Source organism: Myotis yumanensis, unplaced genomic scaffold (assembly GCF_028538775.1).
Source record: "Myotis yumanensis isolate MYYU_CA2020_CCGP unplaced genomic scaffold, mMyoYum1.0.hap1 SCAF_12, whole genome shotgun sequence".
Lineage (NCBI taxonomy): Eukaryota > Metazoa > Chordata > Mammalia > Chiroptera > Vespertilionidae > Myotis > Myotis yumanensis.
This window is the reverse complement of record NW_027223763.1, coordinates 43,607,291-43,635,276: the sequence shown is the minus strand read 5'-3', so window position 1 is coordinate 43,635,276 and position 27,986 is coordinate 43,607,291. Positions and strand designations below refer to the sequence as shown.

The window sequence follows — 27,986 nt, the reverse complement described above, 5'->3', positions numbered from 1 at the left end:
GAGAGCCCAGAAATAAACCCATGCCTTTATGGTAGATTAATACTTGACAAAGGAGGCAAGCACATACAATAGGGTAAAGACAATCTACTCAATAAATGGTGCTGGGAAAATGAGACAGATACGTGCAAAAAAAAAAGAAAGAAACTTCTTACACTATACCAGCAGTTCTCAACCTGTGAGTCGAGACCCCTTTGGGGGTTGGACGACCCTTTCACAGGGGTTGCCTAAGACCATCGGAAAACACATATATAGTTACATATTGTTTTTGTGATTAATCACTATGCTTTAATTATGTTCAATTTGTAACAATGAAAATACATCCTGCATATCAGATATTTACATTACGATTCATAACAGTAGCAAAATTACAGTTATGAAGTAGCAACGAAAATAATTTTATGGTTGGGGGTCACCACAACATGAAGAACTATATTAAAGGGTCACAGCATTAGGAAGGTTGAGAACCACTGCACTATACATAAGAATAAACATAAAATGGATTGAAAACTTGAATATTTTAGACTCAAAACTGTAAAATCTCAGACATTTCTCATAGCAGTTTTTTTTCTGATTTATTTCCTCTAGCTAGGGAAACAAAAAATAAACAAATGGGACTATATCAAACTAAAACGTTTTTGCACAGTGAAAGAAACCATGAATAAAATGAAAAGAGAACCCCCTGAATGGGAGAACATATTTGCCAATGACACACCTGATAAGGAATTAATATCCACATTTTATAAAGACCTTTAAAAAACTCAACAGCTAAGAAACAAACACTCCAATTAAAAAATTGGCAGAGAACCTGAATAGACACTTCTCCAAAGAGAACATACAGATGGCCAATATACATATGCAAAGATGCTCAACATCACTAATCATCAAAAAAATTCAAATTAAAACCACAAAGAGGTATCACCACACACCTGTCAGAATGACCATCATCAACAAATTAACAGGTGTTGGTGAGGATGTGGAGAAAAGGGAATCCTCATACACTGTTAGTGGGAATGCAGATTGGTGCAGCCACTGTGAAAAGCAGTACCTCAAAAAAAAAAAATGGAACTGCCTCGTGACCCAGCAATTCCACTTCTGGGAATATATACAAAGAAACCCAAAACACTAATTCAAAGGAATATATGATCCCTATGTTCATTGCAGTGTTATTTACAATAGCCAAGATTTGGAAGCAGCGCAAGTGCCCATCAGTAGAAAAGTAGACAAAAAAACTGTGGTACATTTGCACAGTGGAATACTACTCGGCAGTAAAAAAGGAAATCTTACCTTTTGTGACAGCATGGATGGACCTGGGGGGTATTATGCTATGTGAAATAAGCAATCAGAAAAAGACAAGCACTATATGATTTCACTTATATGTGGAATGTAATGAACAACATAATCATACAAACAAAATAGAAACAGACTCATAGATACAGAGAACAGACTAACAGCTGTCAGAGGGGTTGGGGGTCTGGGTGGAAAAAGTGAAGGGATTAAGCCAAAACAAAAACAAAAACTCATAGACACAGACATCAGTATGGTGATTACCAGAGAAAAGGGGGCAGAGGGGAAGTAGAAAAGGGGAAAGGGAGGAAAAATGGTGATGGAAGGAGACTTGACTTGGGGTGGTGAACACATAATACAATATACAGATGATGTGTTATAGAAGTGTATACCTAAAACCTATATAATTTTATTAACCAATGTCACCCCAATAAATTCAATTTAAAAAATAAAGTATATTATTATAATGGGGAGAAAAAGATATGAAGGAACCCACAAGAAGAGCTAAAAGGAAGTCATAAAAGGAGCTGCCCCTCTAAGGTTAATGGGAGTAGGGGCAGGAGGTTATTAATGTCATCATAAGTCTTCTCTATCACATAATATATTGCGATGTTATTTCTTTAAGAAATTAAGGCAGTGAGAGGATGACTTTTAAAATACAAAAAACTGTGGACTGTACCCCGTGTTCTCTGAGCAAACGCCCCATGAGAATTAGCTATAAAGCACTCATTCGGTCTGCAAACAGAAATGAGAGTGTTCCAGGCTGTAACATTATTGATGACTGTTTCCAGCAGTCCAGCCGGGCTAATGCTCTCCAGTGAAGCCAAACTAATGTTGCTGGGAACAGAAAGGAGCATATTTGTAAATGACAGAGAGGCCTGTGTGGCATCAGAGGACCATTAATGTCTGCTCCCCGAGAGAGTGCTCGGAGGACGTGAAGTCCGCCCGACCTGTGACAAGCCTGCACCCGTGCAGACAGCAGAGCACAGAGCCGCTGAACGAGGACTGGCCGCTCCTCTGCGTTTGCAAGAGAAGAACAGAACTGGCAGATTACGCTTCCTGAGTGCTTTGCTGCACATCAGGTGCAATTAGCCTTCAGACAGTCTGAACTGAGGAAGCTGTGGCAAAACTTGGTGGTGCAGAACCCAGGCAGACAGCCAGACTTTTGAAGTCTCGTCTTTAAGACCACTTCCAGAAGTGGACTGTCCCAAGCTTCGAGGCTAAAGAATGTCAGGGCCTCTGGGTTTTGAGGGCATTCCTCCCCAAGAGAAGTGTCCTCGCTTATATTAGTTACCCCTAAAGTGGAATCTGGGGAACTCTCAGCCAGAGAAATTAGAAATTGATTCCGAATAGGCTTGTGCCCAGCGAGCCAACAGTACAGTAAGAAAACAGCACAATAGTAGGAATCTTCTCCAATGCCAGAACTGAAGAAAACAAACATGAAATTGATCAGCACAGACATTTAGGTGAAAATCCTTTTCAGAACACATCTTATTACCTTTATTTCCTGGGGTGTCATCAAGGAAGGCTCTGGATGTATTTACTGGGGTTGGATGGTTTATTCTTGTATTATCTCCCTACTCTATTAATACTTACATTTCATTAACTTTTTAAGTAGCAATGGACATACACATTTAAGTATAGAGGTTCCTAAACCCAAATAACACTTTATGCCCTGCGTGAAGGTTTCTTGATTAGGAAAAAATGCACCTTTATCTTCAAGAGTGTGTATAAGCTCTACTAATCTCTTTGCTCAAAGTAACATAACATTCTGTTAAAATGAAATATTTTTACTATCAGTTTCTGCTGAGGCCCAAACCAACAGCAAGGTGTGAGACCACAGGGCTTTCAAAGGAAGTGGTCAAAACCAGTTCTGCAGTCTTTAGCTGTCCACCCACCTGCGGCCTTTCAAAGTAGTTAGAGACCAAGGAGGGAGTGGGGCACCTGTCCCAGCCCAACTAAAGGGGCTTGCTTGAGTGACATACTTTGTAGTGTAGGGGACATATATGTGCTTGACTAGTGTCTGAGATCCTGCAAACTCCCATGATCAAACAAGGAGAGTTTGACTAAGCCACTCACTCACTTCTATCTCTTTTCCATGTTTTATTTTTCTCTTTAGCGCTTCAGAGCAACATAACTATATATTGGCGCAACATAACTATATATTTTAAGTATTTATCTCATTGTCTTCCTCAGTACTATGTAAATTCCATGAGGCAAATATTTTTTTTATTTTGATCTCTGCTACATCCTAGCACCTATGTGGGTGTTTGTGTCATATGTTCATTATCACTAATCATTCCATAACCATGCACATTCCATAGTATCATTTTACATGTGGGAAAATAGAACTCAGAAGGGTTAAGAAATGCACCCAAGATCACGCACATTAAGTAGAAGAGCCAGAATTCAAAGGTGAATGATCTGATTCCAAAGTTCATGCTCTGCCTGTCATGCGTTATCAGCTCAGGTGTCTGTTTCCTGAAAATGTACTCTTATCCTCTCTCAGGTGGCAGACAGTGCCTAATCTAAGATTTTTAGGGAAGTGACATGCCAGTTCTGTGCTCCAATCTCACTCAGTTCATACTGAATAATGAGGGTAACAAATATGGAGATTAATGAAATGGTTATGTAGCTTTCACTCAATGCCAAGACATGTTAATAAGTCAGATTATTCAGAATATACTTACTGGGACTTTACCATATAAATGACTAATTACATAGAGCTATTTTAGAGTTTTTCATATATGTCATCTTGTTTAAGAATTAAACTAGTAGAAGCTGAAGTAGCTTTATTCTTGTTAAGTATTAGATATTTGTTATTTTAAAATGTTGCTTTGTATAATTATGGTAAAATACACATAGTATAAAATTTACCATCTTAGCCATTTTAAGTGCACAATTCAGTAATGTCAAGTACAATGACAGTGTTGTACAAACAATTGCCAGAACTCTTTTCATTTTGCAAAACAGAAACTCTATACCTATTAATGACTCTCTATTCCCCAGTTCCCACCACCCTTTTCTACTTCCTGTCTCTATGAATTTGACTACTCTAGGTCCTGCATATAAATGGAATTATATAACATTTATCTTTTTATGACAGGCTTCTTTCACTTAACATAATATTCTCCCTTTTTTAAGACTAAATATTCCATGGAATGTAATACCACATTTTTGTTTATCCATTCATCCATCAATTGACACTTGCATTGCTTCCACCTATTGGCTACTGTGAACATGGGTGTGTTAGTTTGCTAAGGCTGCCATAACAAAGCACCACAGATTAAGTGGCCTAAACAACAGACACTTATTTTCTCACAGTTCTGGAGGCTAGAAGTCCAAAATCAAGGTGTCAGCAGAGTTGATTTCTTATGAGAGCTCTCTCCATAGCTTGTAGATGGCTGTCTTCACACAGTCCTTTCTCTGTGTGGCTTTGTCCTAATCTCCTCTTTTCATAAGGACACCAGTCATACTGGATTACAGCACACCCCAATTATCTCATGTAACCTTAATTACCTATTTAAAGACCCTATCACCAAATACAGGCACATTCTGAGGTACGAGAGGTTAGGACTTTAACATATGAATTAGGGGTGAGGGGAGAGAAGCAATTCAGTCTAAAACACTAGGTGAGCAAATATCTGAGAGTCTGCTTTCAATTCTTTGGCATACCTACCCAGAAATGGGATTGCTGGATCATATGGTAATTCTATTTTTAATTTTTTTTGAGGAACAAGAATATCTTGCTTTCTGGAGATATCACATTCCCTGACTTTAAATTGTATTTAAAAACTACAATACTCAAAACAGTATGATACTGGCAAAAAATAGACACATAGAGCAATGGAACAGAATTGACAGCCCCGAAATACATATATGGGCAACTAATTTTTTACAAAGGAGCCACAAACATACAACAGGGAAAGGAAAGCCTTTTCAATAAATGGTGTTGGAACAATTGCAAAGTCACATGCAAAAGAATGAAACTAAATTGTTCTCTAACACTGTACATGAAAATTAACTCAAAATGGATTACAGACTTGATGACAAGACCTAAAGTAATAAAATACAAAGAAGAATATATAAGTACTAACCTTATGAACCTTGGTTTTAAAGGGGTTTTTGTGAACTTGACCCCAAAGGCAAGGGAAGTAAAAGCAAAAATAAATGAATGGGACTATATCAAACGAAAAAGTTTCTGCACAGCAAAAGAAACCATCAGCAAAACAAAAAGGCAACCAAATAAATGGGAGAAGATATTTGCAAATGGTACCTCCAATAAGGAGCTAATATCAAAAATCTATAAAGAACTAATACAACTCAACAAAAAACAAACAATCCAATTAAAAATGGGCAAAGGACCTAAAAATACACATACAGACAGAAGACAAATTGCCAACAAATATATAAAAAGATACTTAACTGGCTGTAAGGTACATGCAAATCAAAACCATGAGATACTACCTCACACCTGTTAGAAAGATACTATCACTAAGAAAAAATAAGTTGGAGAAATGAGAACTCTGGTACACTGCTAGTAGGAATGTAAATTGGTGTAGCCACTATGGAAAACAGTATGGATATTCCTCAAAAATATTAAGAATAGAGCTACCAAAATAAAAATAACAAAAAGAAGACTAGAGCTACCATATAACCCAGCAAACCCTTTTCTGGGTATCTACCCCAAAATTTTGAAAACACTTATTCATAAGATATATGTACTACTATGTTCAGTGCAACATTATTCATAATAGACATAGAAACAACCTAAGCGTCCTTTGGCAGATGACTGGATGAAGAAGATGTGGTACATGCATAGAGTAGAACACTACTCAGCCATAAAAAATGATGAAATGTTGCAATTTTACGACAACATGGATGGATCTTGAGAGCATCATGCTAAGTGAAACAAGTCAGATGGAAAAGGACAAGAACCCCCACTCATATGTGGGATATAAAACAGAAAGAACAAACAAAACACACAAACTCATAGACACAGACAATACTATGATGGTTACCAGGGGGAAATGGGACGAGAGAAGGATGAAGATGGTAAAGGGGTGATCGAAGGAGACTACACTTTTGGTGGTGAGCACATAATGCAATATACAGATGATATATTATAAAATCATACACTTAAAACATAATGTTACCCCAATAAATTTTTAAAAAGAAAATTTGTACTGAAATATATGTATCTTATAAGTACAAAACAATAAATATGCAAAGTTTCAAACTATGATCACTGAATTTCATTTGTTTATAAAACACCCAGTTTATAATTTAACATAATAAAGACATGACTACAAACGATGTTGCTTTGTAAAGCATAGTCTACCTACTTATATTTTCTCAACCTTTTCGGCCCATCTTTACTCTTCTCAAGACAACAAAAATCACCAAGTTCACATCAAGCATCATATACTGCATTTGTTTTTTGCTGGTTTATATGATTATATTCAAGTTCCTAAGCACATTGGCTTAGCTGCCTTGGTTTTGGCAAATCTGTATTCAATGTGACCCTGGGCAAGCCACTGCACCTCCCTGGGCCTCAGCTTCCTCACCTGTGAGGTGGAAGTGGTGGGCTGAGAGGTACACAGAGGGGCCAGATGGAGATGATGCAAAGTAGAACAGGCCCAGTATAATGCAAAGGAGAGTAGTAGGGACCCTAGTGAACTGGAGGGGACATGCCCAGTTTAAAGGGAGCAGCCACAACCTCATTGCTACTCAGAGTTGCCAGCTGTTCTGGTTTCTCATAAGAAGTGGTGGGAAACTATTTTTTTGTGGGAATTCCCTACCTCAAAAAATCTCTTTCGTTTTTACTGGATATATATATATACCTTGGAGTAAAATTGCTGGCTCAAATGGTTTAAGGACTCGTGAAAAGGTTTTCCAAAGTAGCTGCATCACTTTACATTCTCATCAGCAATGCAGGAGGTCTCCAATTTCTCACATTGTTTCCAACACTTGTTTGCCTGTCTTTTTTATTACAGCCATCCTAGTGGGTACAAAGTGCTATCTCATAGTGGTTTTGATTTGCATTCCCCTGATCAGTAGTGATGTTGAGCATCTTTTCATGTGCTTACTGTCTATTTGTATATCTTCTTTGGAGAAATGTCTATTCAGATCCTTTACCTATTTCTAAAGTGCATTATTTACCTTGTCATTGTTGCATTATGAGTTCTCTAAATAATCTGATACAAGTCCCTGTGAGTCTCATTTTTGTCCCCAAACTTAATGCTCAGAATATTCTACTTACTAAGACAGGAAACTATACTAATACACGTGGAAAACAGTGTAAATAGCAATGTGGTGTTTTTTTAAATATGCCTATTAGATTTTATCAAATTTTGACGATGTGATACTGAGGAAATTGGGTATTTCTTTTTTCTGTAATCATATTGAATTTTAACTAAAATAATTCATAAATGTACCTATTAATACTCTAGGTTTCTTTTATATTTTAATGTTGTCTTAAACAGGCTAGTAGCTTACTCCTAGTTTCCTTCCAAAAATAAAAGATAAATATTAGATTGAAAAATATTTGCAAACTGGGTTTGCTTCTGGGGAGGTGAATCTCTGGGTCACAAGAGGTCAGTAGAAAGAGGAGGATGACTTTTTATTTTACACTACAAGTAGTGCCATTTAAATAATTTTAAAAAGAAAAGCACTCCTAGAATATTCTCAGTAATCCCCTTAATCTTAGGATGGATATCGATAAGATTAATAACTAAACACTCAGACAAGAAGGGGAAAATTTAATTTTGAATCTCATCAAATAAATTATATGTTTACAAAATAACCCAAGATCCATTAGAGCAGTGGTTCTCAACCTTGGCTGCACATTAGAATCACCTGGGAATCTTTTTAAACTCCTGGGCCCAGAAGTCAGGATTTTTAAAAGATTCCCAGGTGATTCTAATGTGCAGCCAAGGTTGATAACCACTGCATTAGAGGTTTATTTAATTATATATAAACTCAAATGCCCCCCCCTAAAAAATAGAAATAAAAACCCAGAGGCACACCACAATTACATATTTTCTGACCATCTTGTTTTTAGTTTTGAGGTTTAAGTAGATAAATAATTTATCTTTCTCATAAGGCTTAACCAGCAGGATCATTTTGTACCCACAGGAGTAGTGAATGGCATTTTAACAGCTGAAAGGCAAAAGTTAAAGTCCATAACTGCATCATTGTTTTGATCCAAAAAATAACCTGGGTCATGTTTATTGCTACACAGTGCCTCTCAAAATAGCAGCCCTTGAAAACTGGTGGTTTACTTAACCCAAGAAATCTGTGAAGGTTTATAACAAACTCAACAGCTAGATGGGGGGAGCCACATTCACCCTGCTCTTTAAAATCAATTGGAGCAGACTCTGTTTCCCATATTGTATAACCCATCTTAGGTTTTTGATCAGCAAGAGAACTTCTAGCCTGACTGGCATGACTCAGTGCTTGAGCTTCAACCTATGAATCTGGAGGTCACGGTTCGATTCCGGGTCAGGGCACACGCCCGGGTAGTAGGCTCGATCCCCAGTGTGGGACGTGCGGGAGGCAACCAACCAATGATTCTCTTTCATACTGATGTTTCTATCTCTTCCTCTCTGAAATCAATAAAGATTTTTTTAAAAAAAGAGAGAGAACTCTTATACTGTGTCCAGAATTTAGGAGAAAATGTATCAAGCCAAAAGTGAAGTGGTTTTAGTTCTTTGATTCCCACATTCTCAAACACCATCAACTGGAAGACTTATGGGAGATTCCTCCCTTCATTTCCTCTTAGCACTGCTCTGTATTCTTATAATTTTCTTTATAATTCAAATTAACATGATTTCTTTTTTTAAGACATATGTGCCCTGAATCGAACTGTGACCTGCTGATTCATAGGTCACCGCTCAACCACTGAGCCATGCCAGCCGGGCTGAACGTGATTTATTAAGATCACACAATTCTTTTCATAAAGAATTTTTGATATTGTAAAGGTCAGGACTTCTAACTATTTCACATATCTTCAACTACTAGATAAATACAGAAATAGAATAGGAAAGGGCAGGGGAATACAATGTCTTCAATATCTCCCATCCTCCTGGGAGGCTCAGACAAGAAACTCAGAGGATGGCTGTAGATGGGGGTTTTCATGAGGGGTGAGCTCTGAGTGGAGCCCAGAAGGGGACAGGCCCTGGTAACAGGGGAGGTGAGAGTGGAAGTCTCCCACACTCCTGCTCTCAGCCCTGCTTACTGCCCAGGGAAAGCCACAGCCCACTGCCAAAGTTAGTTCCCCTTCTCCCAGCTCCTCTAACACCAATATCACACTCTTCCACCATTGTCTGCAGATATTTTGCTCCGGCAAAACCACCACATGGCAAATTTCCACAGGTTAAAAACATAACTAACTTTCATTTCAGTGGGGGAAAGATTGTGCACTTCTGAGCCCTTAACTTAATACCCAATTTAAATGCTATGAAAATGGACCGATTACCTAAACAGCAAGCACTGGTATCATGACAAAACATGGTGGTTTCCCTTCGTAAATGACTCTTCGATATGACTTGGGCTTTTGTTGTTACTAAGGGTACATTTAGGCTACCCTCACAAAGCACACGCTCGATATTCATGTGATTCATTTATATGTTTATGTAATTCATTGCCACTCACAGTGTAGGCCTTGGACTAGCTGCACAGTGATGGCGAACCTTTTGAGCTCGGCGTGTCAGCATTTTGAAAACCCTAACTCTGGTGCTGTGTCACATACAGAAATTTTTTGATATTTGCAACCATAGTAAAACAAAGACTTATATTTTTGATATTTATTTTATATATTTAAATGCCATTTAACAAAGAAAAATCAACCAAAAAAATGAGTTCGCGTGTCACCTCTGGCACGCGTGTCATAGGTTCGCCATCACTGGACTAGCAGCATGAGCATCACCTGGGAGCTTGTTAGACACACAAACCCATGGGCTCCCACTGAGTCAGAAACTCTGGAGGGTGGGGCCCGGGAAAGTGGGTTTTAATCAGCCCTCCAGGGGCTTCTGATGCACACTGAAGTTTCAGAACCCTGGCTGTGGTTAAACCTTTCTTGCCAAAAAGAAGAAGAAAGGAAAAAAACAATAGAAAGAAATCATCGATGCCAACTATGCACAAGGTTACCTTCTATAAACTAGCAAAGCATGAGTAATACTGTGAGAGGGAAACGTAAGCATCGAGAAGCAACTATTCAAAGTCAAAGATGACAGTGGTCCTGGACAGTCACAGTAATTCTCCCTGACAAGGCCTGGGACCCACCGATCACCTCTCAGAAATGTGAAGACATGTTTCATATACCGAAGGAGACAGAAAATTCACTATAAGTCAAACCAAATTATTTAAACTCAAGTGAGCACATCTCAGGTGTAACCATATTTCCTTCAAACGCTCAAAAAAAACAAAGAAGTTGTATCCCTAAAACCTTTCCTAGCCTGCTCAACTACAATTTGGGAGGTGTCCTTGGGTTTTGTTCTGGAGGTCACACGCTCATCATTACTCTTCTTTATTTCTCCAGTAAAGGGTTACCTTCCAGTTCAACATTTACCTCGGAAGAGGGGACCATCTACTTGACTTCTGAGCCCAATGCTCTGGAAATGCAGGACGATAACGCCTCCGTGCTCGATGTTTATTTAGTAAGTAATTTCTAGTTCCTTCCCCTTCCCTTCAGGTTTACAAATGGATACAGGTCATGGTTTACACGGAACAAGTTCTGTAAGACCAGGCATGCTTGGGTGTTCAAAGAAACAGTGGCACCCTGTCACTTCTACAAATGGTGCGTCTTTTCACAAGCCATGTTTTCCCACCATTCGCGTAGAACATTACACAAGAGAATACTATCTAGGGTAAGGTACTAAATCACCAGGTGTAATAAAAGGGCAGATGCCCTAATGCTGAGCAAAGTGCAGCTCCTCGGTGTTTTTCCCCAAGTAATGTCATCTTTGACTCAACTATATTGCCTTGTGTGTGACTCTTCATTTGAGGGAGACTGCCTTGAAACCTTGGTAGCCTGAGAGGCACCGAGGAGGGTTGTGGGAAGAACCTGAATTCAGCATCCAAAATCTTGGCTCGCTCGCTCGCTCCCTCCCTCCCTCCGTAGTCACCAAGCAGCTGTGTGATCTGGGCAGGGACCTTACAGGCTGTGTGTCCTTATTTGTCAAGGAAGAGAAATAACGCCTGCCCTGCCCATCTCACAGTGACCGTGTGTGTGGACACCCTTTAGTGTCCCTCAGGTTGTCTCTAGAGCAGTGGTTCTCAACCTTCCTAATGCCACGACCCTTCAATACAGTTCCTCATGTTGTGGTGACCCCCAATTTCATTGTTACAAATTGAACATAATGAAAGCATAGTGATTAATCACAAAAACAATATGTAATTATATATGTGTTTTCCGATGGTCTTAGGCGACGCCTGTGAAAGGGTCGTTCGACCCGTTGAGAACCTCTGTTCTAGAGGCATAATTGGATTGTTAGATGAGGCCTAGGACACTACTCTAGACTGTAAACAAGGAGAGTGAGTATTTCCCCTGAAAAGTACATCTCATGCTCATTCTCCACATCCTTATACACCTGCATTAAAACTCATGGGACAGGGAAATGTTGATTTAGAATTTTCTGCTTTTTAAAGTTTTGCCAAGCCTGAGCCTGTACACACATCACTGTTTGTGTGCTGGCTCGACGTCGGGAACCGACACCACTATCTCGTAGTAGCACATCTCCCACCTCATTTTGTGCTTCTCCATATTCCCCAACGTGGCACTGCGTTTTCTAGGTGTACTCTGCAGGACTTCAGTCACCCAAAATTTTACTCCTCAGTCCAAAGCCCTCTAATGTCTCCCTATTTCTCCTGGAGTGAACTTCACAGTCCTCAAGGCCCTATCCAGTCTGGTCTCCCCGCCTCTCTGACCTCCGCCCCCCGCCTCTATCCTCCTCACCGATGCTGTTCCAGCCACACTGGCCGCCTTCGTGCTCCTCCTACAGACCAAGCATGTTTTTGCTCAGGACCTCTGCACTTACTACTGGACACCATCTCAGCTGTCCCATGCTTATTCCCTCACTTCCTTCAGGTCTCTGCTCAAACATCTCCTTCTCAGAGAGGTTTTCCGTGAAGAACCACTATATAAAATAGAAGCTCCCTCCCCAGATAAAAATATTATGGAAGGGTTATTTTTTACAACCCCTGCACATCCTGGTTGTGGCAAACAGAATTTTTCCCCACTAAGCAATGCTCCTCTTCACGCTTTTAAAAAGTAAGGTATGTGTATATTGCAAAATCTTCACAGAAGAGTTGGTTCCTCTCCATAACCAAGAAGATAAGAAATAAATAGAGAAAAAATATATACAGTACTTTTTTGGTCTCATGCTAAGTTTTGTTACATGTGAAAGTAGAAACCAAGAAAGCTGAAATGAAAGACCATGTGAAACCTCATCTTCTTGAGCCACTTGTGTGGATCTTTACAAAAACCAGATTTGCACCAACCGAGGGAGTGTGATACTGCTGAGTGGGATGTAAGATCACAAGGTGGTTAAATGGCATTGCCGGGTACCAGTTCCTTTTCCATTATCCCTTAGTCCTTTGGTAGGAAAGTTGCCTTATTAATCATTTTGTTCCTCCTTGGTAACCATCAGTTTCATCTATGAGAACACTGCTGCTTATCTGGTTTTATTAGGGTCTAATTTTCTTGTTTTGTGTCTTTGATATTGAAAGCAAAGCATTTCAGCAAAGGATGGCGCTTGCCTCAGAAGCCATAGGGAAAAGCTGCAGGACCCATCACTGATTGTATGGAGAACAGTTGAGGGTCAAGTAGATAAAAAGGAATCATGGGGGTTGGAAACGGAAAGAGAAGGTGGGGGTGGTTAGCTGGCTGGTGTGGTCTGCTGACCAGTTTTCCCAGCCCAGCTTTTGTTGTGGTTCAGAAGCACTGGAGGACAGGACAGGAAAGGGAAGGCAGAGGGGAGTCAGCGTATGAAGAGAGCAACAAGATAGTGGAAATTCTTCTCCCCAAGGTTGGAGAAAAACTGATGTAGCCTCATCTTATTTTGTAGCTAATAACAATAAGCTGTGAAACATTTTTGAGTGTTTCCTACATGCCTGACACTGTTCTAAATACTTTATATATATTAACTTATTTAATCCTCACAACAACCCCATGAGGCAGATGTGGTTACTAGCTTCTACTTTTTACAGATAAGGAAATTAAGGCTCATGGAGATGATGCAATTTGTCCTGGTTATGCAGCCAGTAAACACTAGCCCCGAGCCACACTCTTAACTGCTGCCTGGATTAGGAATTATGCTTCCTTTGCAATATGCAAAGTAGACCTAGAGAAGCTAAAAGGCGCATCCAAAGTCCGACAACAAGGTAACATACACAAAAGCAAACGTTGAGGATACAGAGACAACTTGGGTTACTAAGCATTGGTTCTTTTTAAATTTCAATACAGAATGAGAATGTTCAAGAAGAATGGTGTGAGGGAAACAGTCTGGTATTGTTGGAAGAGCAGAGCGTTTTGAAGAATAATAATAATAATAATAGCCAAACTAAGCATGTGACCTCGGCCAGGCACTGTCCTGGTGCTCGTCTTACAGTAGCTCTTTCATGAAGGTGGGTGTTATATGTGTCTCCATTCATGCAGATAAGGAGACCGAAGCACCTGACCAGCTCTCTGAGCTGGTAGATGGCAGAGCGGACAGTCCAATCCAGCCCTACCTACACGTGGAACCATGCAGCACCCAATCGCTGTACTTGTTACTGATGATTGACACAAGTCCCACATCCATCACGTTCAGTCATGCTTTTAAAAGTGAGAGATGCAGCCAAAAAAGCAAAGAGTGGAGGTTTTATGTTGAGAATGGTTTTTGTACAATTCCACTTTCATCATTGTTTCCTTTCTATTTGTTTATGGTTCTAGTATAGTCATTCTTTAACCTTCTCATCTCAGGACCCCTTTATACTCTTAAAAGTTATTGAGGAACCCAAGAGTTTTTCTGTATGTAAGTTCATAGTTAAAAATTAAACTGATAATACTCTGAACAATAAAGATAATTTTTTTAAAAAATTAAAATGAGAAAGTATTTAAATGTTATTAATTCATTTAAAATAATAACTCTATTAAATGTTTATGAAAATAACTATGTAATCCAGAACAAAAATAAATTTAGTGAGGAGAGTGGCATCATTTTACATTTTTACAATCCCTAATGTGTGACTTAACAGAAGCTGGCCTCTCATATGTTCCTACATTAGTCTGTTGCAGAACGGCACATCATTGTACTTCACATGTACACCCATGACAGGGAGTGAGAATGAAAAGGCAAATACACCTCAGTATTAATAGGAAAATAGTTGGAGCTCATGGACCCCCAGAAATGGTAGCCCCTACAGTTGTTCTAGTCCTTCAAATTAGTCCCTTCACCTGTTGCAGAGCCAAATGGGAAGTGAATTAATTACAAATAGACGTCTGGATTCTATGCCTATCTCTGCCTCTCATTCATCATTGACCCTGAATTAATCAATCCCTCTATGGGAGCCTCAGTTTTCTCATCTATAAAATGGATCATTAAACCATCTCTAAGACCCCTTCCAGCTCTGACCATCTGTGACTTATTCTAAATTACAAGGTGTTGCAGACTAGGCTTGTCCACAGTAGGTACAGTCATTTCTCCAAATTCCACTGTTTCATCACATATTCTACCATAAACTTTCACAATAAACTTAAATTTGATGGCAACATATCTAGAAAGTTCTGCACCATTACCTTGTAACTCTAGGGTATGTTTTCCTGCTGGAGATTTATTATTTTGTATGCTCTTCCAGATCTGCAAGGATACAGTCCAGTACCCTCCCTTCAGTATTTTTATTTGCCTCAAGACTATGAAAGAGAGCGCGGAAAGGAAAAGCATGTGAAGGGAAACGGCTCTGTCTCTCCTGCCTCTTGACATAATTTGAATTCTCTTAATCAGAGCCATCCTTACCTTAAGGGCACTTGGAGGCGTCTGTGGTGACATTGAGTTCGGTGTTGTAACCAAACGTATTCAGATTTCTCTTGTAATGTTTCTCCCCCTTTAAGATACAGCATTTCTCTCTTGGTCCTTGTGACCTAATCCCCTGGTGCTACTCTTTGTACTAATGGACAATACTGTTTATACCCCTTTAAAAAGATATCATTTAAACGCAAATGACTTATGCACACCAGATAACATCTGAAATTTCTTTTAAGGATCGCCCCACATATGTGTATGTAAATTAGGCCAGCTATCCTGCTTTCTCCTGTGATTTGACACAAAATTAGAAGGATAGGGTACCTTAGCTCATTATTCCACTGCCCTTATTAAAACATTTGGTTCAGGCTCCATGTCCCTAGCTATCTGCACTGCTCTGAAAAGGCCATTCACCTCCATCCTCTAGACCAGCGCTTTTCAACTGTATGCTTCAAGAATGTTTAAAACATGTAATACCTGACTATTTAGTCAGGGGCACTGACCGCTTTCCCTTAGATTGTCAAATAAAAAAATGACAACAGCCAACACAATAGCTGTCCAGTGTGAATGAATGAAAATTATACCTATATTTGGTCAGATCAACAAAAAAAATACATTTTGTTTTTTTGGTGTGCTACAGAATTTTAGTACTGGGTTTATGTATGCCATGAGATGAAGAAGGTTGAAAATCGCTGCTCTGGAGTTTCAGGCTATCTGAATTATTTGCAAATATTCAAATCAAGGGAGGTGTTTCAGATGATTTTATCCCAGAACCAGAGATGTGTTTTCCATTGAAATTTTGAGTTGATGACATAGATTAGGGTATTCAAAAGAATATAATAGAGATGAACAGGCTCTACTGACTTAAAATGGGCAATCATGTGGTCTTAGTAGGAGAGCTAGAGTCCACTGTTTGAATAATCCGACATTCTATGGCACTGACATGGTCGAGGTAGCTGTTATTTCAGTTACTGAGGCAGCTTCATTGCCTGGTGTAGAATGCAATTTGGTGTTAAGGGGAAGAGGAACAACTAACCAAGTCATCGCAGCAGAAAAATGTTGTGAGTGACTAGCTGGGGATGGATAGGTAAGCGAGAGAGACAGGATCACTTTTTAAATATGGAAAACTGAAAGATGGCTGCTACTCAAGAGTGACTTTCTTGCCTCTGTTATTTAGTCCCGAGAATATGTCCTTTCTTTTTACATATTATCATCCTCTCAATAATATGTAGTTTCATTCAGGTATGTGTCTCTGCACAACGGCTATTTGAAGTGCAAAGATAGCTATGGGCAAAGGAGAAGAAAGAGCTAAGCCACTTTTTAGGCATGCTGATGTTGGAGATGGCGCTCTGATGTGCCGCTGCTGGATGGCCTGATTACTGAATGTGTCCTTAGGGTGGTTAATAACACTCTTTGATCATGGGACAGGGTGGCAGAGAAGTGAAAATGACTGAATGAACAGCTTATGTTATGTATGAGAAAAAGAAGGAAAGCATTTTAAATTAGGTCAAGGTGTCTTAGAAAATTCAGCAGAACTTTCTGACAAGAGAACTGGCACTTCTGGATTGGACCCGGTTGGCGTTGCGTGAATGGCATATACGTGAAGTATCAGGTGTCTTTCATCCCTCCTTGTCTGACCGGTGTTGGCTGCTGCAAGGCGTGTTCATTTGAAACAGTGGCAATTCTATTGCTTTTCGGCAGAGAACAAGATTCCCCACTGACCCAGAACAAAAACGCTGCTGAGTTTTCGGTAGATTTTAGTGAGAGCAAAGTAGGAAGAGGAAAGCACTGCCTTTGGATTGGAGGGCATTTAACCAAAACGCCACTTCCTTCCACTATCTGACCACTTGTTGAGAAATGAGATTTCAGAAAGGCCAAAATAGGGCCCCCCCCCCTTTTTAATCTCTAGAAATGCTTGGTCCCCTTAAGTAGTTGGAAGTCCTGGAAAGAAAAACAAAGAAAAGAATCCGACGGCTTGAGCCCCATGGCACCTAGAAGTGTTTCCTGTACTGAAAGGAGAGATACAAGCTTCAAAATAATGAGGCAACCCGTCGGGCTGCATTAGGAGGTTACCAGGAGGATTTTACTTTAAACAAACAGTATTAAACTACTGTTTAAGGATTAGCTTGGGGAACTGGAGTTGGAGTTTAAAGACACACTGGCTGTTCGGTTACAGTAGGCCCACAATTAGCAATGGAATGACAGCCTGCGAGGCTGCAGCAGTTGTGTTCTGTCCTCGCTTTACAGTGAGTCGTGGCCTCACAGGCCAGCTTGGTTTCCTCCTCCTCCAGCTTGCCTGGGTCTCCTGTCACATCCAGGCCCCCCACAGGGAGCCCCATCATTTCTGTTCCTTGTCCCCCAACACTGCCCCTCTCCCCTTGCCTGCTGCCTCCAAACTCTCCCTATTGCTTCTCAGTCTGGTTTCTACTCTCCTCCCCTCTCTTGTCATAGAAAGGCAGTGTTTGCTAGTCTCCTGAGCCTTTCCAGCTCTTGGAAAAGAGTGTTTGAAGAACAACAGTCTCTAATGGCATGAACTTGGGGTTTACCAGACCCTGAGACTGCAGGAAACAAAGAACAAACGCAGAAGGAACCAGATTAGGAACAAGTGTGGATTTTAGAAAAAGCAAGTTTAAGTCATACCCACGACCTAGTGAATAGGGCTGTCATCATTCGTCCCCTGCACTCTCCTGGATCTGTGGAGGACTGGGAAATGTGCTAGATGGGAGAGTGCATAAAACACTGACCACTCAATCAGAAATAAGGCCTCCCCGAGTGTGATGAACAGAATGAGGACTCCGGAGTGGGGCTGAGGGTTTGGCCTTTGGTTTGTCTGTGCCGTGTTACTTTGCCAGGGCTGCCATAACAAAGACCCTCAGCCTGGTGGCTTAAACAATGGGAATCTGTGGTCTCACGGTTCTGCAGCCCAGAAGTCCTAGGTCGAGGTGTTGGCAGCGCCGTGTTCCTCTGAAGGCTCCGGAGAGGCTCCCTCCTTGCTTCTCCAGCTGCTGGTGGCTCCACGTGTTCCTGGGCGTCCTTGGACTCGCAGCACTAACCTCTGCCTCCATCTTCCTGGCCTTCTTCCCCGACACTCATGAGGACCCCAGTGGTTGGAGTAAGAGCCCACTCTAACCCAGTGTGACCTCATCAGAACTTGTGGATATAATTACATCTGCAAAGACCTTCCTGCCAAAGAAGGTCACATTCCAGGGTTCCAGGTGGACACGAATTTTCCGGGGATACTATTCAACCAGCTGTACTGCCTTCCCCAGGGACCTGTGGACTGCTCTTTGCCATGCATGGCCCCATTCCCCACTCAACATTTCATCTCCCTGGCTGAGTCCCTGGGAGGTTTGTTAGATGTTTCCAAATTATTTTGGAACCTCACAAAAAGGTGCCAGGTAAATGAATGTGATAGCAGATACAGTCACCTGTTGGGTGCATGTAGTATGTTAGAAATAAAACCCCTCATGTGAACCAGGGCATTTGGTATTTTAAAAGCTCCCCACACATCCAACAGGTGACTTTGGATGCGGCACCAAGCAGGTTGGCGGGGCCCCGCAGCGCTGAGCATCCGGTCATTCCTCTGTGCTACATGTAAGGCAGAGCTGTCACTCCCCCAGGCTCCCCTCCTATGGTCGGCCAATAGCTTTGCTCGACATGAGAGAGAAAAAATACTCTTGATTCCTAAGTGAATCCTAGTAGGCTCCTACCACACTCAAGTGGATGAACTGGACTTGGGCATGTGTTCCTGGTTCCTGCAGGCCTACTGCCACCTACTGGTAGGAAGGCCCCTCTGACCAAGGGGGCTACGTGATTGAAGTCCTTGAATGGAAGCTTAATTAAGAGTGAGTGTGTCGCTCAAAGGACTGTTTCCACTCCATGTCTTTTATCGTAGCCTCTGCTGTGCGCGCACACTCGCCAGGGGCACGTCCTTCGCATGGGACAGGCAGCTCCCTCTGACAGCCCAGCATCTTCCTCCTTTCCAGGTGGCCTGGGGGCTGCTGTTAGTCAGGCACAAAACACAAGGTGCTCATCTTCCCTAGGGTGGGAGGGTGCCTTTCTCCATCCAACCAGGCCCGGTCCACTTGAGCCTCTTTGAAAGGGCTCGCTGGCAGTTGGGGGATTCAGCACAGAAACTGCTCTCTTCTACACAAGTTGGGAAAAGCCTTTTCTTCACGTTCAATCTTTGATAGGTCATCCCTTACAGCTGTTCAGTTTCTAGGAGAATGTAACCTTTACCTTTTTAAGTAACCCCCTATAGGGGATGGGATTGATTATAATAAAATTCAAATATATGTGGAGCCTTATTTCTTTTTAAAAAAACTTTCTAACTTTCAGTAATGACTACCGTATTCGTTTCCTAGGGCTGCCGTAACAAAAGTCCCACAAACTGGGCGGCTTAAACAATATAAGTTTATCACCTCACAGTTCTGGAGGCCAGAAGTCCAAGCAGGGTTGGCTCCTTGGGAGGCTGTGAGGGAAGGCTCTGCTCCGGGTTCTCTCTTTGGCGTGTAGATGTCCATCTTCTCCCTGTGTTTTCACATTGTCTTCCCTCTGTGTGTGTCTGTCTCCTGTCCAAATTTCCTCTTCGTATAAGGGCACAGTCATACTGGATTAGGGACCACCCTAATTACCTTACTTTAACTTGATTATCTCTATAAAAAACCCTATCCCCAAGCCATGTCACATTCTGAGGTACTTGGGATTAGAATTTCAACATATGCAATTTGGGGAGCCACAATTCAACCCCTAATGGTTAAAAGTACTGAGATGGAGAAGCTTCTAGTTCCTCCTCTTGAGACCATGCCTGGGAGCCGCTGGCATCTCATGCTTTCCTTCTACGTCCGTGAGAGAGAAGCCAGTGCTCCTGTTTGAATGAAACCAGGCCCATATTCCTCCCCACAACATTCTCCTAATGCAGCAGCAGCAGGGGTCAGAGTGGATTCGGTTGCAGCCCAGGGCTATATGATGTGGAGATATTAAGGGAACCCTTTGGGTTTACAATAAGCTGGGAAGTCCGCTGTAGAATTGTGAGCTGATATAAATCATTGATGCCCTCAGGCTTCCCTTGGGTCTTCGGAAAACAAACCAATCAGGCGGGGAACCCTGTTGAGATACTGGGGCTGCACTAACGGTTTTGAGACGAGAGGCCATAATCCTAAGTCCATCCCATGAGATGTCCAAGAGGAGTGCCAGCTCTTTTCTGGGTCTGCCCTCACCCGTGATCTCTCTGCTGGTCGGCAGGAACGCTCTGCTGGGGCACTCGGAGGCTGGCAGGAGGCCTGGCACTCCATGTGCTGCCAGCACCTCAGACTTCTACTAACATTCTCCCAGATCGGGCACAACATGGTCGTCTTCATCTGAACTGTGTGTGTCCTTCAAGGACATTCCAAGTCCCACCTCCCACCTCAAGGATTGTTAGTTAAAGGCCCACAGTCCCTGGCCCTTGGAAAAGAGTAATTTCATCTGATTCTGAATCTGATTTTTTTAAGTGCAAAGGTAGGAAATTTGGACCCACGCTTCTCTAAGTTCCCTCCATCTACCAGATCCCCTAGCAGTGAGATCAACTCCATTCTTACGCCCTGTCCTGATTTCTACACTAGCATGGGTCGTCGTTTTACCTCCCAATAAAATGATGAGCTTTGGATTCCTACTGCTATTGGGCAGAGAAATCCCCCACTCCAATCTGTCCCCGAGGATTGTGCCTTGGGAAGTAACCCCCAAACCTGAGGAAGATATATGAATATAATAAAAACAAATAGAGAACCTTACGTAAAAGAAAAAAGACTCAGGACTTCCCACAGCCCAGTGGTGGCTGCTTTCTCAGAAATCCCTGAATTTCGAATGCAGGGCAATCTAGTGACCCAGAGGAGAGGACGGACTGCAGAGCCACGGGGAGGCACCGTGACGCTTTTACGTGCATGTGTGGTGGTGCTGCGTTTGGATTGAAGTGATGTTGAGGCAGGAGGAGTCATGTTCTTGTGGCAACAGAAGGAACATCGGCCAAAAGAATAAGAACAACATACAACAGAAAGGAAACAGTGCAGGGCTGGGGGAAGCAGAACTCAGGAACTGCTGATGGAAGTGGGCTCGGTATAGGAACAGAATATAAATAACAGACTTACTGCCTACGATAGCCTGGAGATACATGCTCTCCTCGGAGGTACTTTGGGAAAGAACGTCAACTTCAAAATGAGGAGGCTCCTGGACTCCAGAGAGGAAAAGATCCTGCTTTGGGGGGCCCATGGGCCGAACCCTGAAGTAATTGTAATTAAAAAAAGAATAGCACCCCTGAGGGTTAAAACTTTCAGAATGGGAGACTTCGTGGACTGTTTAGTGCTGAGCATCTCGGCCAATCTGACTGTCGTGAAGTTGTGCCTCCTTTCAGCTCTGCCCTAAGATTCCCTCACATCACATTCCAGGTCTTAGGACATTCTATTGGCTAAATAGAATTTTTAAACAGTAGGCTGAGGGGTATATGTGGCAGAGAAAAGACTGAAAGAGGTGTGGAGTGAGAAATAAACTAATATTGTATACCAACTATATTTAAATAAATGTAAAACATTTAAAAATTACAAATAGTATTTGATAGAATCTTGTGGTTGAGGTGGAAATTTATGATTATCTGACACAGCCCCACCATGACTGGCGAGTCTGCTCTGCTGGCCACCACGTATCGAGTGCCTTCTGGGTGCCGTGTTTAGGACACACAGCTTTCTGCTTCAGCTCTACCCAGCGGTCAGTCAGCCTCAGCCTCAGCCTCACCCCCAGTGACAGCAACTGCCCCTCCCCTCAGTGACCACTCATTTCTTTACTGTGGTTAGAGAGCACTTCCAGGTTGAAGCAAAACTGGCTTCTACACATTTGTCCCGGTTCCGGCCTCACCCATTGGGTCGCAGTGGATGGCGCATCGGGCCCATGTGCTGGGAGAGGATATGAGGATGAGGATGCGTGATGGGGGGGAGACTGGGAGGGGTGAAGCTTTACACTCCACTCACTTCACTCATTCTGATATTCCAACCACACCCCAGGGTCACAGCCGTCTGTGCCATGATTGATGACAATGTCACACTTCAGGTGTCCTGGGACTAACCTCGTGCCTAGCCCTTCTTCCCATGGCTAGCCTTCGCATATTCAGACAACTATTTGGCCCCATCTCTATGACTCCTATTTTCTACACCAAAAAGCCCAGGTCTTCAGCCATTTTCAGAGAGTCCTCAGGTTGGAGCCTTTCACAGGTGGATTTTCTCACACATGACTCAGACTGATATATGTCCTTCTCAGAGTCTGGCATTAGAAACCAGACACAGAACTCCACCTGTCTTCTATAGGGCCAGGAGAGCAAAACTTCCTTTTATTTATTTATTTTAAAAAAGCAGGACTCAAATCGAATTAGTAAGACCTTATCATTTTATATCAGTGATTAATATGTACCACACATCAAAGTTATCACATTGAGCCTAAGTAAAGTCCACCTTAACATCTGTCCCGAGCATGTAGGCAATTCCCATGTGCTCACTGCTCTAGCTCACAACGCCAACCACTTAAGCTATTTCTGAAAGATGATTTTTGAGTAACAGTTTGAGCATATTGTACATCTAAGCAGGGAAACCTCTCTAACATTAATAAGAGAGAACAATCTAAATTATTAAACAAAGTTGTAAGTTAAGAAAAATTACAACTAACAATAGGCTCAAATTACACAGTAAAATTCTGGTTTTTAAATAAAATCCTGTTGGCCGGCTGGTGTGGTTTAGTGGTTGAGGATCAACCTATGAACCAGGAAGTCATGGTTCAACTCCGGTCAAGGCAAATGCCCGGCTGCAGGCTCTATCCCCAGTAGAGGGCGTGCAGGTGACAGCCGGTCAGTGATCCTCTCTCATCATTGATGTTTTTATCTTTTCCCTCTCCCCTCCTCTCTCTGAAATCAATAAAAACATATATTTAAAAAATAAATAAGTAAGTAAGTAAAATCATCTTTACTTGACATAGTTTCTTTTCTAACAATTTTTGGAGTCATTTCAAACTTTTTACTGAAGTTTTTTCAGCCTCCAAAGGAAGATGTTGGGCCATACAATCTCGGTGATCCAGCTCGAACCTTCTTAACCGTTTGAGTCCCGATCGCGCTGCTTGGTATTTCTTGACATAAAATAAAACAAGCGCTATCACGCTGTTTGGGTCTTTTCGTACTCACTTAGAGAAAGCGCGGTTGCGCTGTTTGGGATTCTTCGACAGTGTTTTTTCAATACCCCCTCGGACTCAAACAAATCGTATGTTTTCTTGACATAAAATCTCAGCAGCGCGATCGCGCTGCTTGGGACTCAAACGGTTAACTACTATTTTGGGAGCATTAGCATATGCCAGGCACTGTGCTAAGTGATATGTATTATGATTTTTGTATATTGTATTTTTGTATATACGTGCACTCATGTTTGTATATATGTGTACCCATATACACTGCCTCTCCATAGAAAAGTTTATCCCTCACAACTATTCCATGCAGTGGGTGGGGTTTTTTTACCGCCATTTTACAGATAAAACAAAGTAAGGTGCAAAGAAAGTTAAGTAACTAGCATAATGTTCTATAGCTGTAATAATTAGGAAATCAATACATTTAGCCCACTGTGTCTACCTCTAAAGACTAAGCAGGAGACTGCTTCCCCATATAGAGCTTAGTGTAACTGTCACTGGTTGAATTAGCTGCCTCCAATTTTAAATGATTATCATATTAGGTTAAGTATTTACTGGATATATCTTCACTCTCTGGCCACAGGAACAGTGCTTGAAAAGGAACACAGCATTCATGAGTTCAAGACAATGTTCAAGTTGTTCTGATTGGCTTCAGACCTGATATACCGCAGCACATTCCAAGCCCTGTGCACCTGGAGGGCAGGAGTGTGTCTTCCAGAGGTCACCAACCGGTGGTCCGCGGACCACTGGTGGTCTGTGAGGTCCAAAAGGTTGGCGACCGCTGTCTTAGGTGGTGCTGCTTCCTTCTGAGTCTCTAGCACTGTGCTGTGATTTAGTAGGGACTTGATAAACCTTGGTGTCAATAACATATTGCAGATCTGCCAGAGATGCATATGCTATGCTCATCATTGCAGAATCCCAGCCTCATGCACCCTGACTTCAACTCGCACATTTCCCAGGCACAAGTCACTGGGAGAAATAACGGACTTGTGTTCCTACTCATGAGGAGCAGTTATCAGTCAACACCAAAACTAAGTCTTACGGCTGCTTTCTTTCTTTTCCCCCCAGTAAGTGCAAATGGTGACCACTGAAGCAGATGGATGACACATGAACTCAGTGGTAGGAGAGAAGTTCCGCCACTCCAGATTTCCCAAAGGAACTTGGCTGAGCCCCACGACACAGAGTCACAATCATCTGGACTTAGGAGTCTGCGAGATGTCAGGGGAGCCTTGGTCCATGGGCTCATCAGCAGATGTGATGTGAAAAATACCACACTCTTCTATCATTTGCTGTTGCTTGCCGAACTGTGAAGAACTGCATGAACTATATTTAAGCTGCTTTCTATACCATTGCCAATCACTTTTTTGGACTTGAAAGTGCTATTTTCCTATTGATACTTGCATTATTTCATTTTGCATGCATCCAGTGATTATACATAAGCAACACATGTAATCTGCTTATATATTTTTAAAAACTCATCTGTGCAAAATGGTATATAAAGTATAAATCCTGCTCTTTTTGCAAAATTATAATCACAGCCCATGTCATTAAAAGTTCAAATTGGTTTTATCTAAAGATCAGTATAATAGGTCTGCATATACTTTATAGATAACTAGCCTCTATAAAGATGTTTTCACTGTTTACTAGTGAAATGAGAAAAGCAGAGCTATTTATAAAAGGCCTTATGTCGTGTACATACACGTTGTCTTTGAAATATTTGTGATTTAGTTTATTGCTTGTAAAAGAGAAATTATATAATTTATTTAGTAAATACTATTGTAAACTATAGTTTTATTGAGAAAAATAAAATATTTTGTTCTCAATTGTGGTAGTACAGTAATTACAATGGTTTATGGCCTGTATATTTCTATTAATTAAGAAGAAATAACTTAGATGCTTCTCATTTTTAGATATTCCAGAATCCTAAATAAACTGAGTCTCATGGCAGATGAAAATGGACAGAAAATGCTCTGGCCCTGAGAAGCCAATAGCAGGTTCTGCTCAACTTGTTCAGGAGACTTTCCCCAGTGTCCTGGTGTATTAGCCAGCTTCACTGTTATGCTATGGTAGCAAACAATCCCAAAATCTCTGGGTGGGGATCTAGAGCAGTCCCTATCTAGAACATGTCACTTTTATGGCAGAAGAAAAAAAAATGATAGTGTAACCAAGCGGTGGGAGCTCATAAAAAAACTTCAGCTTAAGTGCGGTTTACAATACTCTGCTCACATTTCACCAGCCAAAGCAAATGACTTAGACAAGTCCAATGTCAAAGGTGTGAGAAGAATACTTCTCACATAAGAGTGGACTCAACAGAGAGAAGCAATGAATATTTTAAACAGTGAATGCACCTGCACCATCTCATGAGTGTCTCAAGCAGCAGAGGCTCAAGAAGCTGCATAATCATACCTGGGGCGAGTGGCAAGGGGGCGGGGGAAGGCCGGGGGGGCGGGGGGCATAAGACAGTAAAATGACCAAGGCTGCAGAAAGACATTCCTGATGAGTAAGATGTTCAATGTAAAATCTTTAAGTTAAAGCAAGCTGATTCTTGTAAGCAAACATGGTATTAACTTTTATAAATGTAGCCGTCAGCCATGGTTACTCAGTATAACTGTAATTTTACCTGCGGAGTTGGTGCTGGGAATCTATTCTGAGTTGGGATGTCAATGGGGAATTCGACTGAAGTGGGAAACAGGATTCTTTGCCATCTCTGTCCCTAGTAGTCATATGTGCTAGCAGGTGCTCTCCCTCACTACAGGGGGTTGCCTAGCCAGAATCCCATTCTGTCCCCTCCCATTTGTAAATGTACCTGTTTACCTAAGCAGGGATCCTTAGCCCGGGACCCATTGATTCTTAGGCGGGTCATAGATGGATATGAATAGGACCATGAAATAATAGGGCATGCTTTAGAGCAGTGATGGCGAACCTATGACACGCATGTCAGAGGTGACACGCGAACTCATTTTTTTGGTTGATTTTTCTTTGTTAAATGGCATTTAAATATATAAAATAAATATCAAAAATATAAGTCTCCTTTTTCCCTGGTGCGATTCCGTCCTGCGCGTCTGTGCTGCAGCACAGAAGCCGTTTATCTCCGCCCGCCTTCTCTCTCACCTAAGTGCGTGCTACCACCCCATGGAAGATTCTATGGACATGGACATGAGCCCTCTGAGGCCCCAAAACTACCTTTTCAGTTGTGAACTAAAGGCCGACAAAGATGACCACTTTAAGGTGGATAATGATAAAAATGAGCACCAATTATCTTTACGAACGGTCAGTCTAGGGGCTGGAGCAAAGGATGAACTGCACATTGTCGAAGCAGAGGCAATGAATTACGAAGGCAGTCCAATTAAAGTAACACTGGCAACTTTGAAAATGTCTGTACAGCCAACGGTTTCCCTTGGTGGCTTTGAAATAACACCGCCTGTGGTTTTACGGTTGAAGTGTGGTTCAGGGCCTGTGCATATTAGTGGACAGCACTTAGTAGCTGAGGAGGAAGATGCAGAGTCAGAAGATGATGAGGAGGAGGATGTGAAACTCCTAAGTATGTCTGGAAAGCAGTCAGGCCCTGGAGGTGGCAGCAAGGTCCCACAGAAAAAAGTAAAACTTGGTGCTGACAAGATGATGAGGATGATGATGAGGAGGAGGAGGATGATGAAGATGATGATGATGATTTTGATGAGGAGGAAGCAGAAGAAAAAGCTCCAGTAAAGAAATCCATACGAGATACTCCAGCCAAAAATGGACAAAAATCAAATCAGAATAGAAAAGACTCAAAACCATCAACACCAAGATCAGAAGGTCAAGAATCCTTCAAAAAACAGGAAAAAACTCCTAAAACACTGAAAGGACCTAGTTCTATAGAAGACATTAAAGCAAAAATGCAAGCAACTATAGAAAAGGGTGGTTCTCTTCCCAAAGTGGAAGCCAAGTTCATTAATTATGTGAAGAATTGCTTCCGGATGACTGATGTGGAGGCTATTCAAGATCTCTGGCAGTGGAGGAAGTCTCTTTAAGAAAATAGTTTAGGATAGAGACCAAGATGGCGGCGTAGGTAAACACCGGAGACCGCTGCCGCAAACAACCATTTCAAAAATACAACTAAAAGACGGAACGGACATCACCCAGAACCACAGGAAGGCTGGCTGAAGAGAGACTCTACAACTAGAAGGAAAGAGAACAGCAAACCGAGGCTCAGAGGCGGCGCAGTGTGGAAAATACAAAGGTACCGAGGTGCGCGCGCAAAGCGGGCTGGTGGCTGAGGGCGCGGTTGTCGTTTTCTGCCGGGAGTGAGTCTCAGACTCTGGGCTCCAGATCTGGGCGAGTCTCTAGGGACCCAGACTCAAACGGGAGAAGCGGGATTATCCGGCATCAGTTGGAACCTGAGGGCAGCTTTCTCTCCGAGGTTTGCAGCGGCTGCCGGGGTTCTGAGAAGCAGAGCCTCTGGGAACGGGACTGAGAGCGGCCATAACTGCTCCCTCCGCCCGCCCTGTGGATCCCGCCCCGCCCAAA

At 41.9% G+C, this 27,986-nt stretch overlaps 1 protein-coding gene and 1 pseudogene across 3 annotated transcripts in view; both read left to right on the top strand.

The window, feature by feature from the left end:
• The window catches only part of PIP5K1B (phosphatidylinositol-4-phosphate 5-kinase type 1 beta), a 284,538-nt gene extending 259,238 nt beyond the window's left edge, over positions 1–25,300 (top strand). The window contains exons 14-15 of one of the 3 annotated variants that reach the window (XM_070431544.1): positions 10,826–10,943; positions 24,546–25,300. In XM_070431544.1, coding sequence (XP_070287645.1) covers positions 10,826–10,943; positions 24,546–24,548 — 121 coding nt within the window. In that variant the 3' untranslated portion in view covers positions 24,549–25,300. Of the gene's footprint in view, positions 1–10,825; positions 10,944–13,942; positions 14,274–24,545 lie in introns of those variants that run through there. The other 2 variants (XM_070431542.1, XM_070431543.1) reach the window with 2 other exon arrangements.
• A 1,272-nt stretch (positions 25,301–26,572) lies between these two features.
• On the top strand, positions 26,573–27,496 carry LOC139020522 (nucleophosmin pseudogene; annotated as a pseudogene).
• Positions 27,497–27,986: the final 490 nt, after the last annotated feature.